This window comes from Gouania willdenowi, chromosome 12 (genome assembly GCF_900634775.1).
Source record: "Gouania willdenowi chromosome 12, fGouWil2.1, whole genome shotgun sequence".
Taxonomy (NCBI): Eukaryota; Metazoa; Chordata; class Actinopteri; order Blenniiformes; family Gobiesocidae; genus Gouania; species Gouania willdenowi.
The window spans coordinates 8,578,342-8,596,568 of NC_041055.1; the positions used below are offsets into that span (position 1 = coordinate 8,578,342).

Here is an 18,227-nt window from a genome sequence, read left to right on the forward strand (position 1 = left end):
CGTTAAAATACGCACACGTGTGATGGTGGGGGTGAAGCAATTTTTTAATGTAACCTCGACTTTAGCCAGGAAGTGGAGGCAGTAGCAGTTAGGGTTAGTAAACAAGTTCGGATGAACTACGGCCGGGCCCGCGGAACGTCTCCGCGCCAAATAGCACATACCACGTTCCCGAGAATTCAGTCAAATGACTCGGTTCCACTGAGTAAAACAAATCAAATTGTGCCACGTAAAATCGTAATCTTCGTTGAATGGCCTTTGCAACGATATATCGCACAACTTTGTTTCGATAAATTTAGATATTACCAGAAAAGGGGGTGGGCCCCCTCTCAAAAAAAGTTCCAGAGGGGCTCTTGACATCTGCTCATAGAATCTCCACGTCAAATTACAGCCTAATTCAACGAGCATTAACGGAGGAGTAGTCATTTGAAAAATTGGGCCCCCGGGGGGGGCCGTGCCACAAACGGGGTAATGGGCACCATTTATATATTGGTATGTGCCAATGACTGGGTACCACCAACCGTTGTAATAATTGACTCGCAAATAAATGAGGAATGGACTTTGGTTTTCTTTTTTCTTTAAATTATAGTTAGGGTTAGGACCCCGCCCCATTCCGCGGTCCGCAGCGAGGGTCCCTCTCGAATTTTGGTCCCAGTGCGCCCTTGCAGGTGAGACTGGTTTTGTCTTTGAATAGTAGCTTTAGGACATGGGGACTTCTGAAAGAAAGCATGAGCTGCTTCCTGAAATCACAGGAGGAAGTGAACAGCGGGTGTTTCCCATAATCACACATGAATGTATACTATAAATACACACACACACACACACAGCGTGTAAAAGGTGAAGGAGTCCCTGAGAAGCTCCAGGGATGGCGAACCTGGCGGTGCTGCGGCAGGTCGAGCCCGCGGTGATGCTCCAGCAGCTCAGCAGCACCATGTATGACACCGCGCTGCAGCTGGTGGTCCGCGACTGGACCGCGAACACGTCCTACGCCGGTCTGTCCCCGGAGGACAGCCATCAGAAGGCCATGACGGACTTCTTCATGACCTACAACCTGATCATCAAACTGGGCCCCGTGCTGCCCGCTCTGCTGCTGGCCAGGCTGGGTGACCGTGGCTGGAGGAAGGTCCCCATCGTGGTGCCTCTGTGCGGGTACCTGCTGCTCAGGCTCAGCCTGCTGCTGGTGCTGTTCTGCGGGCTTCCTCTGCCCGTCATGTTCGGAGCTGCTGCTGTGTTCGGACTCTCAGGCGGGTTCTGCTCCTACTGGGCCGGTGTGATGACCGCGACGTCGCTCAGATCCACGGCGGAAGAACGCTCCAAGGTCGGTGTATTACGGACTTTACGGTAATTTCCAAAGTCGTAAAGAAGTACTGATAATATCTATTCAAATAAAAGTACTGTTAATGTACACTAGTACAAGTAAGTCATACTTAAAATACTCACATACAAGTAGCTGAATTAAATAGTACTCAAAGTAAAAGTTAATAATTACTTTCACCCCCCGCGTTTATTTTTGGTAATAAATCTTGTCCCATACATACGGTAAACATCTGATGTATGAACTTAAAAAGGAATAAACTAAATGTTGCACAATTGAAACTTAATTAATTTTCCACAAAGGCATCTGTATAAAATAAAAGCTTTTTCAAAATGTTCATTTAAAAAAAAAAAAATAATAATAATAATAATAGCAATGAAATTAATTAGAATTAATAATAAATGAACAGACTTAAAGTATAACTACATTTATAAACTCTAAAACTGAGAAAAATAACCAGCATTCAATGCTGTTTGGCGCCGTACAATACTTTTAATCTGATTTGTCGGCTATGATGTGATTGTTGTCAACTCATTTCATTTATTTGTAGTTTCACGATGTCCGTTGATCATTTAAATCTAAAAGTAATTATTTACTCAGTAACAGTTGGGTGTATAAATGTAATTAATTACTTTATTTCTTTTAAAGCATACTTAAGTACAAGTAAAATTAATTAATAATTTACTCAAAAAAAAAAACAAAAAAAAAAAAGTACAAGTACCCATAAAATCAACTCATTCCAGTAATATGAATACTTGTAATCCATTACTTTCACCTCTGGACTTTCAAACTAACACCTGTATTCCGTTTCACAGCATTCATGTTCATTAATAACTGTAACATTAAAAATGAACAAACAATAACAAAAATTAAACACAAAATATTACAACTGGGTGTGGTTGACTGCAGCAGTGGGCGTGTGTTTAGCAAACTAGTCATAGTCATAGTTAGTCATAACTAAAGCACGAATGAAATGATCACTGAACACTTCATCACTACACAGAGAGCTTTAGATACATTTACAGTAAATCTAAGGAATGTATATTTATTCATACGGAAGCTCATTCCTGGCAGTGAAAAAACAAACAAAACTAGGGAAAGTAAAATAATAATAATAATAATAATAAAACAATTCTTCAGTCATAATTATGAGATACTAGGGCTGAGCGATATATCAAGATTTAGGATATATCAACTTTTCTATTTTGGCAATACAGAAAATTACAATATCATATATATATATATATATATATATATATATATATATATAGGTAAGGGTTAGAGCTTATTTTGTTTTAAAACACTTGTTTTAGAACTTGTTTCGCTATTTCTCAGAACAGCATGAAAAGCACAGTTAAATAGATCACTGAGTGCCCCCCAACCCAGACCTTCCCCAAAACAAGCCACACTGCAGAACTCACTCACACATGCTGTCCCTTTTATAGGACAAAAAGCCCAAAGTGGCACATATTTGTTCATTAATGTGCTTGTGTGGCATTTTGCATCAACAAATTTAACCCAGAAAGTCAAAACTTTATTTGAATTAAAATGATTGAGATTTATATCGTATCTCGCCATTTTGAGAACAAATATCGAGATTTGAGTTTGGATGCACCAAAGATGTTGGATGGCCGGGATTGCTACTGAAGGACATTGTGATATTGTCATGCACAAGTACACATTACCTGCATAAAGCTCACTTTTATATTCCCATGGGCTGCCAAAACATCTGCAAACTTCCATTGAGAGGCAGTATTTCAAAAGTGAGCGTGCACATGCTTTGTTTTTGGTGTTTGACCTAAGTCATAATTATGAGACAGTATCACATGTTTTTGTTATTATTGTTTAACTTTTCATATTATTCTTCTTACTGCTGGAAATGGCCTTCTATATATAAGATGTATGTCTTGTCCAAAAAAAAAAAAAAAATCACATTTCTAGAGATGACCCCTCCCCAAACAGTATTTTAGCTCATATTATTCATCTCTCCATGGAATTAACAGTTTAATTCTACTTTTAATGGGATGCCTACTGGATGTATTACACAAATAAAAATCATCTGTGCAAATTATGAAAATGTGGCAAATATCGGACGATAATATCACCCATCATTAATATACATAAGTATATTTTTAAATGTAACTTTTTCTCTGACATATATATATATATTTTTAATAACTGTTAAACCGTTATTATAAATCATTCTTTAAAGGCAGTGACTATCCGTATGGTTGCTGTATCAATATACCGACATTCTATCCATACGCACTGCCCCTATTTGGCTAGTTTAGGTCACGTGATAGGTCAGTCGTTGGCCACTTTAGGTTGCGTGACTAAGACTAAACCTTACCGTAAGCCTAACCCTAACTCTAACCCTAACCCTAAAAATTGTTGCGATATAGGGTTATAACCTAACCCCAACCCTAAGACGCTACGTACGTGTATTTCGGTAACCGTACAAATAGACACTTTCTTCTTTAAGGAAAAGGTTGTGAGTTATAATGACAACCAATCTGTCGGGGGATGTTGATGACTATGTCTTCTTGTTTGTGTTTATTGTTACGTTGGTCCTGAATTTCATTTTGAGTGGGATAAAAAAGGTAAAAAAATTCTTCAGCTGTAGGAAAGCCAGTAAAAGAAGTGACTCCTGCGTGCTTTGTACAGACGATGATGATTGTGGAGCTGCTGTATGGGATGATGGGTCTGTTGGGTAGTTTGGCATCGGGTCATCTGTTCCTTCTGAGCACGCCCAGTCTGACACATGGGACCATCCTGCTCATTTCCAGCGTGCTGTCACACCTTCTTTGCCTGCTCCACTCCATATTTCTGCTGCAGGTGAGTGTCGATCACAGCCTCCGTTCAGTGTTGCGCTAAATCTCAGTAGAATCTGTCACCCAAATATATTTATTTTCTGCTAACAAATGACAGAAAAATCATCAAAATTATAACATAAGCACAAAAAATCGCAACAAAAATACACTTAAATAACACAAAAATATACAAAACAAACACAAAAATGACTAATAACACACGAAACACCAACAGAAACACAGATAATTCCAGCAAGTTCTCTTTGTCTTCTTTTTGAATAATATGTTGAGATTTCATTTATTTAGACAACTGTTTTTCAGGAAATTTACTTTGATCTTTTGTGATGGACTGGCGCCCTGTCCAGGTTACCCCCGCCCAGCACCCTATGAGAGCCGGATATTGGCACCAGCAGACCCCCGCGACCCTGTTAAACGGGAATAAGCGGGTATGAAAATGGATGGATGGATGGATACTTTGATCTTCCATCTGTCAACTACCAAGACTGGCAGTTGACAGTCCAAATATGTCAGGAGATCAAAGTCAATTTCCTGAGCAACAGGAGGGTATTTCATCAAAGTGTTCTCAGTCGAACCAGGCTTATGGTTTAAACCTGGCTCAGCTCAGCGGTCCGTGACCATGTTGGCTTTCACCATTTCATCAAACTCTTCTCAGCTTCTCGGCAGTAGCTCAGTCCGTAGAGACATGGGTTGGAAACCGGAGGGTGGCCGGTTCAAGTCCCAATGCGGACCAAAATACAGAAGTTGCTCTGGTAGCTGGAGAGGTGCCGGGGCACTTCTCGAGCACTGTCGAGGTGCCCTTGAGCAAGGCATCAAACCCCAACACTGCTCTGGTGCGCTCCCTTCATTGTGGAAGCAGCCCCACTCTGACATCTCTCCATTGATGCATGTTCACAGGTCCTGTTTGTGCATGTGTGTGTGAGAAGCATGTCCCTAAAAATAACAGAGTGTAACATAATTTCCCTTCAGGGATTAATAAAGTAATTAAATAAATAAATAAATAAAATCTCCCCGGCTGAGCCGAGCCAGCTGACTGTGTTTAGCTTAAGTGAACGTCGTCACAAGGCCCACGAGATCGATCGCAGATTTAATGATGAGAGAGTGACGGCGCATGCGCTGCAGCTTTTATAATGAATGAGAAGCCAATAGGAACCAATGCTGAGACCGAGAACGGGACGTGACGTCATCTGTTACTGAGCAGTGAAAAAAAATGACGGACACGTTAGTTAAAGAAAAAAAAAAAAGACAGACTGGTTTGAGCATTTTAAAAGTAGTAAAGGGTTAAAGAAGGTGTTATTTAGTCAATTTATCATAGCAAACAACTCAAGCGTGTTGTGATCACTCACTAATCTTGTGCATTTGATACGTTTTTTAACACCTGTAAGCGATAGTGTATCTTTGTCATTGGGAGCCTTAGTGCTCTGCCCTGTGACTGTCCCTGAGGCCCCTCCCTCTCTGTATATTCACATTATTAATCTCTGATCAATGAATGGACACATTTATACCGTGCGGTAAAAGGAGGCGATGGATACGCACGTATCCTTATATATTATTACTGACGGTTTAAACACATGGAGACTGTGATATCTCACTAAAAATACAGTACACATTAAACATGTAGACAATGATTCTATCGTCATTTGTATGGATTTAAAATCATATTAAAACATTTACTATGATATTCTGTTTAATTTCCCTTTAAAATACTGTATTAAAGCGGTATTTTAAGTGTTTTAAAGCATCACTAAATGACTTATGAAACCGTTATTATCTTTAAATGAGAGTGCATCTACAGATTAAGCCAAGCCTGCTGCCTAACCCTGGTCGGGAGCAGGGTTGACCCACAGACTGTTACTATGGTAACCAAGGTGTTTTCTCGTTGATGAAACCACTGTTTCAGTTAGAACCCGGCTTAGCAGAGCCGGACTCTCACGTTAAACCTGGACTTAACCCTGAGCTGGGTTTGATGAAATACCCCCCAGTTGTCTGAATAAACGAAGCAAAAATACACAGAAATCATTCATAGAATACACAACAACAAAAATGATACAGTATGTACTATATAGCATACACAACAAAAAACACACAAAATTACCCTTAAAAATACACAGACTGACCCTAAAAACACACAATACGACAGCAAAAATAACTGAATAACATACAAAACAAAAACAATCAGAAATCCTTCATAGAACGCACAACAACACAAATACACAAAATGATTTATAACATACACAACAACTAAACACAAAAATAACAGAAAAACACACAAAACAAGAACAACCTTTGTTCTTTCCTGTGTTAATCGTCCGATTGCTGATTATTCTAATGCTGACATTATTGTTGATAATGTGGCCCGGATCAGACGGTCTTTATTTGTGCCCTTGCGATGATAAAAGTCGTCCGTCTCTGCTGTGGAGTGTTTAACATTACTATCGTGGCTTCATGTCAACAATATATTTGTTATATTATATCCTCGCATTCATTGTAATTGAGTAACTGAGTAAAGTTTAACCTGCTGATGTGTTGCTCCTGTTGGTTTGTGCGTTAAGGTGAAAGAAGTGAGCGTCAGTGAGGAAAACAGGCCCCTCCTCTCACCGCCCTCCAGTCACACTACAGACGCCGCGGCTGAAGCTCCAGTGAAGGTGGTGAACGTGCTCCTTCTCTTCACAGCAGCCTTCCTGTATGACTTTGCAGTGGGCGGGGCTGTGGAAGTCCTTGGCTCCTTTGTGCTGAAGGAGCCCCTCAGCTGGAGTGCCACACAGGTGATCTGTTACTCTATCACTGCCCGCGGTTCTCACCAGAAATTTTTCACAGCGTAGAGGGATCGCGAGCGCCATTGGTGCGGAAAATTTTGAAATTTATAGTTCTCTGAGGACCAAATTTTGTGAAGTAAGTAAAGCTAAAGTAGGGTTGTTGGTTGTTTTTTTAATCTTTGTTACTGCCGATGTCTCTTTAAGCCTGAACACAGTATTCAAATTCGTGCGCTCGCATGTAGAATGATCCGTTGTGACTGAGAAACATGACGAGCAGCTTCATGTGTCGCTACGCGCCACACATGGTTGAAGCACTGTTTCTATTGGACGGTGCATACAGGCAGTATCGTGAGCAGGTAAATATAGGCATCAGAGCAGATTGCCTGTATGTGTTTCTCGGTTATTCAGATTAAAAAGAGGGATAGAACAACCCGTGCACACCTGGAAGTCCCTTTTGTGTCCAAGTGTGCAACAATTATTACGACGGTACCGATTAAATAAAGAAAAAATAACAGAAAATCCCCCCTACGTTGCTGAAAACTGAGTGTAGTGGGCACCATCGCTCCGTAGGGGAGCAAAATTACAGCGTCGGGACCCCCTATGCTCAATAGTGCTGGCAAGAACCCTGCTACCTCTGATTGGTGCTACCTGTAATTTAAATCTGAACTCTATTTCAGGTTGGTTATGGAAATGCTGCTGGCTTCACAATTTACATCACCAGTTTTCTGGGCGTCATCGTGTTCCGTCGTTACATTAGCGACATCTCGATCGTCCTGATTGGCATGTTGTCCTTTGCTTTTGGGATCTACTTCACGACCTTCGTCACAAGAACCTGGATGTTCTACCTTGGTAAGACCCTCTGGCTGTGTTTGACATGTCATACTAACGTATACTACTCACACTAAGTCAAAATGTATATGAAGTACGTTCCAATTAGATGGTATAGAAAGATTCAGTACGCAAGAAGTACTTGGATGTATACAATTTCAGAAGTATGTACGGTGGACACACTAGTCATACTCAACCTCCCCATGATTTATTGCGAGCGGAATATAAAATTGTCCTGGGACCGACTTCAAGCTATAAATCAAACATCCCCATTTCAAAACACAAGCACATCATCTGGTCTTACATGACTTTTTAATAGGGATGTAACGATTAATCGTAAGGCAGTTAAAAATCGATTCATAGGTATCACGGTTAATATCGATTTTTTTGAAAATTGAATCGCAGTATTTTTTTTAACCAGCAGAGGGCGATATCCACAAGTGTAGGCGGCGGGCGGAGTCTTCTAATACTTTCTTTCTGGCCGCCTTCTACTCTTAAATATGTTAATAAATGATTCCTTACCCCTTAAGCACCGAAAGAATATCTGTAATATTACTTGAATATCTGTAAAAGTCACGTTTTTCTCTGTCTGTTAGCTCTGTCTGCTAGCATAGCTTCTCTTCTTCACTGCAAGATATCTGCATGCCAACCGACCACTGGGTTACCAGCGACCTCTGCTGGTCCAAACAAATATGACGTAAATCAGTGTAATCACGGTTTTTTTTTTTTTAAAGTCCAATTGTTAAGGCACAAAATACATTTTCAGTTGCACTTTTAAAAAGAAAAAGAACTATTATGCAGTTTTGCATTGTTTATTATAGAACCAGTATTTAAATTAATAGGCTTCATTTTCATTTGTATTATAACTTTATTTATTTCATTCAAGATTTATTTTTAGTTAAATTGCATTGTTTTGAATTGTTTATCAAGGAATTCTTTTGACAATGAAAAATAAAAGGAAAATAGTACAGTATTTTCTAGTTTTTTTCCCAAAAAAAAATTTGTCTACAGTCCCATTTTGTAAAATAAATCGTGAGAGAATCGTATCGTGAATCGAATCGTATCGGGAGTTGAGTGAATCGTTACATCCCTACTTTTTAACGCTGTAAATAGGACTCTTGTTTTGAAGTTAACAGGAAGTCCATCCTAATCACACTAATAGTACATAGTAAACGGTAGGTACCCATTGAGTGTGTAGTGTGTTGATGATTGTGCTCTTGTATTTATTGGATCATTTAGCAGCTTTTTTTAGTCAAAATGACAACTTTCGGTTGCTCTAAAAATCAGTAAAAGTTAAAAAGTTTGATGTAAACCTCTTTTGTTTACCGATAAATTAAAACCGTGACCCGGCGACAGTTCCCACTCTGCTGTTTCGTAGATGCCATTAATAAGAGAAGGCGAGCTCCGTGTGCATTAAATAATAACTGCCTTTATTTCCATGCACACATTTACTGATTTTTAGATCAACCTATGGCAGCACAAGTTGTCATTTTGACTGAAACAGCTGCTAAATGATGCCGAATGCTTCAACTCCCATAGAACTCAATGGACTAAAAGGGGCCAATCACATCACGAATGACTTCATTTCAACATGCCATACCTGTCAAGTATCCCGTTTTAGCTGGGAAACTCCCGTATTTTACCCCTCTTTCCCGCCATCTTCCCGTAAATATCCCGTATTTTAATGTAATAATAATTAAAAGATGCCTAAAACTAAACTGAACGCCGTCACTAGCGTCACGACAACTGCCACCTGACACGTTCTGTTAGATTAATAACTGAGATTTTAACGTCTACCACAGCGGAAGGAACCATGAAAAATCAGCCAATCACAAGCGCCACAAATATACACTGCTTTAAAAAAGTGTTAAAGGATGTAAAGTCTGTAATAAATGTGTCTAATAAGTCATTAGTGAATACCAGAGAACCACATGAGAAATGATAAGAAAATATGTAATAAAATATTAATATCTAACTTAAAGACAAACAATGTGAAATTAACAGTAAATGTGCAACGTGTTGACATGTATATAAACTGTACATACAGTATATTAAATAAACATTTTATAATGTGATATATCGAGATTCAAGATGTATCGCGTTTTCTATTTTGGCGATATAGAAAACTATAATATTTCATATATATAACAGCTTGTTATGTATCAAAATACTAGTTTTAGGAGTCGCTGCTTTTACTTCACAGAACAACATGTAAAGCTCAGATGATTAATGAGTGTCACATATTGATCAGCTGTTTGTTAATAAATGTCCCTGTGTGACATTTTACATCAGCAAATTTAACCCAGAATTGTCTTTCTGGTCAGACTTTATTTGATAAAATTATCTAGATTTATATCATACGTTACCATTTTGATAAAATATATTGAGATATGAGTTTTGGTCCATATTGTCCAGCCCCAGTAGGAATATTCACAGCATTTCAGTGTTAATAAAGGTCAGTCTATCAGATTATAATAGATAGATAATTGTATTTAGTAAGTGTTTGACAAGTGGCTGTTTTAGATTTCCTGTATTAAAATATAAGTGATACTGGAGCTTGGTTGGTCAGGTGGGACGGCTGGTAGTGGGCGCCAGAAAATTTCCCTTATTTTCAAATTTAAAACTTGACAGATATGACATGGCGGTGCACAGGGTAAAGTGGTCCCAGTCTTAAAAGTTAATAAAACAAATATGGTGCCAAATAATGCGTTTTGTTAGGCGTAGATCTTCTAATAAGAACATTTCAAAGGGTTTTTTTGGCCACATTTGTAAAAAAGGATCACTTTTAAAAAGAGGTTGCCAACTAATTTGGTTGTCTAGCATAACGCCGAGAAATTTAGCTTGAGTTACTTGTTTGATGTGCCTGCCATCAAGAGAAACACTCATTTCAACATTATTTGACCTGTTTACATTATTATTTAGTCCATATTAAAGGATAGTTTGTTGATAGCAAACCTGGTTCTTTTTTTTAATGAATTAATTTGTAACGTCACTTACTACATTTGCTCAAAAGAAGATGTAAAAGGTTGAAATTGCAGTTTGACAGTTTGTATAGATCTCCACTGTAAACACTCTCTTATTTCACCGGTTCTCATTGAACCAGAAAGTTATGCGGAGATTCTCACCGGAGGAGCAGCAGCTCTCTATGGAATTTGCAGGAGACGCCGCAGACGCAGACGGGGTAAACGAGCAGGCGCGCTCGTCAAACTGAGGCAGCGGGGATTACGCACTGCGCTCCCATCCATTCACCTGGCAAATGTCCGCTCTCTGGCAAATAAAATGGATGAACTGCTGCTCCTAAACACTAGAAACTCGGACTTTTGCAGATCCGCCGCCCTGTGTTTTACTGAAACCTGGCTCAGTGAACTCATCACGGACAGCTCTCTACATCTACCGGACTTTCAGCACCTCAGAGCAGACCGCGTAAAAGAGCTCTGTGGGAAGACGAGGGGCGGCGGAATATGCTTTTACATTAACCAAGGTTGGTGTACAGATGTCACAGTGTTGAAGCAGACGTGTAGCCCTAATCTGGAGAGTTTTTTTATAAACTGTAAACCGTTTTATTCTCCGCGGGAGTTCTCCTCGTTTGTTATGGTCGGTGTTTACATCCCACCTCAGGCTTGTGTAACAGAGGCGTTACAGCACCTGGCCGACTAGATAGCAGACGTGGAGAAACAACATCCAGACTCTTTGCTAATCATTCTCGGGGATTTTAACAGAGCAAATCTAACCCACGAACTCCCTAAATACAGACAGCATATAAAGTGCCCCACCAGGGGTGCTAACACACTGGACCACTGCTACACTGTAATAAAGGATTCATATCACTCTGTTCCCGGTGCAGCTTTGGGGCTCTCTGATCACTGTCTGATTCATCTCATCCCGACCTACAGGCATAGGTTTAAATCTGCTAAACCTGTAGTAAGGACTGTAAAGAGGTGGACAGAGGAGTCAAAGCAGGAGTTACAGGACTGCTTTGACTGCACTGATTGGAGTGTTTTTGAAGCTGCATCAGACAACCTAGATGAACTGACTGACACTGTGACATCTTACATCAGCTTCTGTGAGGACATGTGTGTGCAGACCAAGACTTTCTGCACATACAACAACAACAAACCCTGGTTCACACCTCAACTCAGGATGCTACGTCAGGCTAAGGAGGAAGCCTTCAGGAGTGGGGACTGGGTCCTGTTTAAGCAGGCCAAGTACACTCTATCCAGGGAGATCAAAGTAGCCAAGAGGTGCTACACTGAGAAGCTAAAACAAAGCTTCTCAAACAAAGTCCCTTCTGAAGTGTGGAAAGGCCTGCGTGAAGTCACCAACTACAGAAAACCCTCCCCCCACCCTACTGGTAAAAAAAGACTGGCTGAAGACCTGAATAGCTTTTACTGCAGGTTTTCTCACCCACCCCCCAGCTCATTAGCATCAGCCCATCACCTGGACTCTGCCCTTCCTGCTCCCCCCACTTCCCCCCCCTACCTCACCCTCTGACCCCCCACCTACCCTGAAGATCAATGAAAGAGATGTGTGCCAGCTATTCAAGAGACAAAAGATCAAAAAGGCTCCAGGACCAGACGGAGTATCTCCCTCCTGCCTGAAAGCCTGTGCTGAGCAGCTGGCCCCCATCTTCACACGGATCTTCAACACATCACTGGAGCTGTGTGAAGTACCATCCTGCTTCAAAAGCTCCAGCATCATCCCAGTCCCAAAGAAACCTGCCATCACAGGACTTAATGACTATCGACCCATTGCCCTGACGTCCGTAGTCATGAAGTCCTTTGAGAGGCTGGTACTGAGCCACCTGAAGTACATCACAAGACCCCTGCTGGACCCCCTGCAGTTTGCCTATCGGGCAAACAGGTCTGTCGAGGATGCAGTCAACATGGGACTGAACTACATCCTGCATCACCTCGACTCCCCAGGGACCTACGCTAGGATCCTGTTTGTGGATTTCAGCTCTGCGTTCAACGCCATCATCCCGGACATCCTTCACCAGAAACTCACCCAGCTCACAGTGCCGGCCTCCACCTGTCAGTGGATCACCAACTTCCTGTCTGACAGGAAGCAGCAAGTAAGGCTGGGAGGCATCACATCTAGCACCCGGTCACTCAGCACTGGCGCCCCTCAGGGGTGTGTTCTCTCCCCACTTCTATTCTCCCTCTACACCAATGACTGCACCTCAGGGGACCCCTCTGTGAAACTCCTGAAGTTTGCAGACGACACCACCGTCATCGGTCTCATCAGGGATGGGGACGAGTCTGCCTTCAGACGGGAGGTGAAACAGCTGGCTCTCTGGTGCAGTCAGAACCATCTGGAACTGAACCCGCTCAAGACTGTGGAGATGACAGTGGACTTCAGGAGAAATCCCCCCCCCACTCACCCCCCTTACCATTCTGAATAGCAAAGTGGCTACTGTAGACTCCTTCAGATTCCTAAGATCCACAATCTCACAGGACCTGAAGTGGACCTCCCACATAGACACAACCAGGAAAAAGGCACAGCAGAGGATGTACTTCCTGCGTCAGCTGAGGAAGTTCAATCTGCCCCAGGAGCTGCTGATCATGTTCTACACCTCCATCATTCAGTCTGTTCTGTGCACCTCCATCACTGTCTGGTTTGGATCTACAACCAAACTAGACAGACACAGACTACAAAGGATAGTCAGGACTGCAGAAAAGATCATTGGTGTTGATCTGCCCTCCATCCAAGACTTATACCTGTCCAGGGTCAGGAAACGGGCAGGTAACATCACTGCAGACCCCTCACACCCTGCACACAATCTGTTCAAACTCCTCCCCTCAAGCAGACGCTACAGATCACTGTACGCCAAAACTTCCCGCCATAAAAACAGTTTCTTCCCCCAGGCTGTCACTCTGATCAACACTAAACAGTCAAAGAGTGTCAGACCTGTTTCTGTTACTGTGAAATAACCATGGAACTAAACATAACAACCCTGGAACAACCTGTCACTGTGAATGTTCATGGACATAATTTTTTCATTTAAATGTTCACCTATTTGCACTACTCATCAATGCACTACTGCACTATTATCTTATTATTATTATTATTGTATTCTTATTTTATTTTATTATTATTATTATTACTATTATTATTATCTTGTTATTTTTTATTTAGTTTGCACATATTAGTCTAACTACTCTTATATTTATGTTTATACTTCTTTTTTCTTTTTATTTTTCTCTATTTTATTTATTTTTCTTTATTCTAGTTGATTGTTATTATTTAATGTTATACTACCTGAGAGAGCACAGGTCACCAAAAGAAATTCCTCGTGTGTATTCATTCACCCCTGGCCAATAAAGTTGATTCTGATTCTGATTCTGATTATTGACATTGTTGGATTTGAAGTCCTATAAACAGAGGCATGAAGGAGTTTTTACTTCATTGTTACTGTGATGTCTTGTTTTGTTCTAAAGTGACTTCCCAACACATTTCTGGTGTTTTCACGGATTGAAAGTTGTGGCAAAACAATGATTTTGGGGCTCACACAAATCTTATTTTGTTGAATTTGAAGGTGTGGTGGCGTGAAGTGATATTATGGAGGAGCACAGGGAACACACTAGAACAAAAAAACGGAAGTCAAGCCAATCACTGTCCTCCTTGTTTGGAGAAGAAACACAAGAAATCACTGCAAGAATGAAGGAAAAACACTTCTATGCAGTTGTCTGTGGGACTCCACATCCCACAATGCAATGCACCAAAGTCCCCCGACAATGTCAATACGTCAGTAGTGTTTACAGTGGAGATCAAAACACTCTTTCGTGTTTCTTTTCATTCATTTGTTTAAAGAAATGACGTGAGATGACGCAGTAGCCACTTGTTGGCGTTCTAAACATTTCTCTGACTGAGTGAGAACAGAAACACTTTGATGAGACTGGAACACATTCCACACAATCCGGTTCCAAAAAGCCTCAGTGGCTCAACTGGTTGTTCTGAAAGGAAACGCTCGAGATTCACGGAGTTTCATACCGTCACTGACTTCAGAATAACTCCGAAAACACACAAGACAACAAACATATACAGAGTGACTCCAAAAGCAACAAAAATACACAAAATTAGTCGTAACACACAAAAAATTACGAATAAACAACAGAAGAAATGATTAATAATGCACCGATCAACAGCAAAAACCCCACAAAATGGCTCCAAAAACCAACAAAATGACAACAAAATATGCAAAACCGATCGCAGCCTTTGTCGTTTCCTGTATTAATACTCGTCATTTTAAATGCTGACATGAATGTTGATCATGTGACCATCAGATCAGATACAATCACATTTTTTGTGGCCCTGCTGTGGTAATAGTTGCCTATCATCTGATTTTCTGAAACCGTTAAGCTCAGCAGACATTTCTAGTTTATTTTTGATAAATTAGGTACTTTTGTTTTGTTCTTACAGCGACTGTCAATCATTTTGCATTCCTCAACAGCTCGTTCACTCACCCTGTTTGCTCTCATTCCGGTACCGACCATCAGGTCGCTGCTGTCACAGCAGGTTCCTTCCTCTCTGTACAGTAAGAAACACACACACACACACACACACACACACACACACACACACTAAGGGCCACCCCAAGGAATTCGCCCAAAGCTGGGGGTTTGAAATTGTCCAAAATATATCCAAAATAAACCCCTCCCTCTTTTATTAGAAACAATAACCATGGCTCAGTGCAGGCATGTATTGGACTGATCCTTTTTGACCGTAGCACAATCAAAAAAACACACACATCCCTTTGAAAGCAATGTGCTGGATCAAAAAAGCCAACAGATGCAATGACAAAAAGTCTGCACAGCTGCGTAGTTAGATCCCAATTTTAATTTCACAAAAAATGTGAAGTTTCAGGCTGGACGCCCTTCATCAGACATGGAGAACGAGACGTCTACGCCATTTCTATGGCCTGATTATCCTCCCTCCTCTCAGCTTTTATAGGAGGGGCGGGGCCAACAGTGAAAGTTGGTGACACACGATAATCCAAATAATCTGTTTCAACCAGTAGCAAAAATCTATTGTAATAGCCGTCGTTGAACCCTTAAAGGGCAGAAACTCTGACATTTTACAACTAAATATGCAAAATGAAAATGCTTTCACTGAAATGTTAGAAGTTGGACTAGGATCAATCAACAGCACTACTTAATACCCACATATATTGCAGAAAAAAGTGGGTTTTGGGTTTAGTTACTCTTTAAGTTAAGTATATATAATGTAGGAGTAGAACTAAATGTATTAACACTGCATGTCTATCTTGTGTTTTGTGGTCAGGCATGACTCTGACCATCCTACAGATCACTTTTATCATCGCCGCTCTGATCTACATCCCCGTTTTCACAAAGATTTATCAGAGTGTCCTGGACTGGTGCCCAGGCTTCGTTTTCACACTCTCCAGTGTGGTCACAGTACTGGGAACGGTCCCAGTCAGGTAAGCGCAGGAGAGCGTCGACACTGTACAGCAGTGTTTAGCTCAAGTACCCCCTTTGTCCGACTCACACATTCTGCTCAGAATAGTAAAAACGACTATAGAGCGAAACACATTTACGCACATTTTAAAGAATCTATGGAATGAAACAGCATTTAGTGTCTCCTGAATAGAATTATTTCTATAGTTATTATTATTTCTGGTCATCTCCCTCCTGGTGTGGAACCAAGACTGACTCTTGTCTTTTCAGTTCTTGTTCTAATCATCATCATTTTGTGTATTTTCTCATTGAGTATACAGTATTTTTCTTGTTTTTCTTGTTTTTGTTGTTATTTTTGTGTGTTGTTGGTATTATTTTAATTATTCTATCTCAGTGTGTGTGTTTTTGTGGATGTTTCTCTGTTAATTTTGTGTATTTTGTAGTGATCTTGTGTATTTTTCTCTCCTTTAGTGTGTCTTTGTTGTCGTTTTTATGAGTTGCTGGTAAAAGTCTGTTTCTTTCTCAGCGTGTGTGTCATTTTCTTTTTTTTGTATGTTGTCGTTGTTCCTCTGTTCTGTTTATTATTCAGTATATTTTTCTCTCATTGTTGTTGTCATTTTGAGTTGCTGGTAAAATTTTGCGCGATTATCATTTTTAACTCAAATAAACATTATAAAACCCCATATTTTGAATGCCTACGCTCTCTCTCAAGTACCCCCTGTAGGGCTGTTGTGTGCCCCTAGGAGTACACGTACCCCCATTTGAGAAACACTGCTGTACAGCAGCATGTCGAAATGATGCCAGTGCCATTGCTAATGCTAAGGTGAAACGTGTTAACAGTGATCACTCCCTCTTGTTGCCCCTACAGTATCCTCAGCAACAGATTACCTGCAAGACAACGCAACCAGAGGCTCACAGGAACCTGAGGCAGCTGTGTGTGTGTGCGTGCGTGCGCGTGAGTGTGCGCGTGTGTGTCTGTGTGTACAGAAAAAGTGAAGTGCTCTTACTGTCACATCCTGTTAGAAGATAGTTTTGGGATCTAAAACAATGTTTGTTAACTGGATTATAAATGTTAGTGTGTGTGTGTGTGTGTGTGTGTGTGTGTGTGTGTGTGTGTGTGTGGGGTGGGGTGAGGGTGTGTGAAACTGATGACAGAAAAGGGGAAGTGCTCTCAATGTCACATCCCGTTAGAGGAAGGTTCTGGGATCTAAATGATCAACACCATTACGTTATATAGCACTTTATTAGCACCAAGGTCCCTTTACAGTTCACCCTGTGCACAACTCCACTTCTGCTTTCTTCAGTGTGCGGTTGCTAACTTCCTAGCAGGCGAGATGCCAACGTCGTTAGGCCTACAGCACGTCGTGTTAATAGTAATAATTAACTGCTATATTGTTCTTCATTATTCTCTAAAAATTGTCAATTATAATAACGCAAAACTGGGGAACAATGTTACAGTTCTATGTACAGTTATAAACATATGTAGTTAACAATTATTAAAATATCAGTGTTTATAATGCCGTGTTCACGGAGAAATGTGCATGTTTCGCTGCCATTGCCCAGCAATAGCTTTTGCGAACTATTTGAGTCTATTTCAAACTTACGTTGTCACAACTCTCTCTCTCTCTCTAAACGACTTTGTGTGTGTGCGGCATGTGCATCCAAGGTGTGCATTAGGTTATAAACACGTGGTGAAAATATCAGCATTTATAATGCTGTGTTTGCGGAGAAATGTGCGTTTACACGGATTTGGCGGACATTCATCAGAGCCTGAGAATATCCGGACCCCTCTCATGTCCGTCTAACCCGCGTTCAAAATAAAATTAAATTAAAGTTTTGCAACCCAGTAAAAATAAAACTGGCCGTGTCGTAGAAGCTCCAGGTGGTCACACGATCATTTTCTTTTACTTTTCATCCTAATAAGCTACTTTTTGCACAATAAAGAACACATTTGACCTTATTTCCCTACATTTTTGCCCTTTTTCACTATTGTTTGTCACATTTTGCTAATGTAAGCTACCTTTTTTCATTACATACCATCCGTTTCCTCTTTTTGTCAATTTTTTTTTTGCCACTCTTGATGGTTTTT

General features: G+C 40.6%; 1 protein-coding gene across 3 annotated transcripts; it reads left to right on the forward strand.

The window, feature by feature from the left end:
• Window positions 1-802: 802 nt before the first annotated feature.
• Window positions 803-17,870, forward strand: slc46a2 (solute carrier family 46 member 2). Of its 3 annotated transcripts, XM_028462025.1 has the most exons (7): window positions 803-1,315; window positions 3,977-4,147; window positions 6,693-6,905; window positions 7,574-7,745; window positions 15,175-15,258; window positions 16,005-16,161; window positions 17,007-17,870. In XM_028462025.1, exons 1-7 carry the CDS (start codon window positions 863-865, stop codon window positions 17,062-17,064), a joined length of 1,308 nt encoding a protein of 435 aa, XP_028317826.1. In that variant the 5' UTR covers window positions 803-862; the 3' UTR covers window positions 17,065-17,870. The 3 variants fall into 3 exon arrangements, with proteins under 3 accessions (XP_028317826.1, XP_028317827.1, XP_028317828.1); XM_028462026.1 differs by lacking the exon at window positions 15,175-15,258; XM_028462027.1 differs by lacking the exon at window positions 3,977-4,147.
• Window positions 17,871-18,227: the final 357 nt, after the last annotated feature.

Excerpts from the sequence above, each read along its gene's own strand:
- slc46a2 (XM_028462025.1), top strand. The coding sequence starts at position 863 with ATGGCGAACCTGGCGGTGCTGCGGCAGGTCGAGCCCGCGGTGATGCTC. Across the intron at positions 4,148-6,692 it reads ACTCCATATTTCTGCTGCAG|GTGAAAGAAGTGAGCGTCAG; the intron begins GTGAGTGTCGAT and ends TTGTGCGTTAAG. Across the intron at positions 6,906-7,573 it reads TCAGCTGGAGTGCCACACAG|GTTGGTTATGGAAATGCTGC; the intron begins GTGATCTGTTAC and ends ACTCTATTTCAG.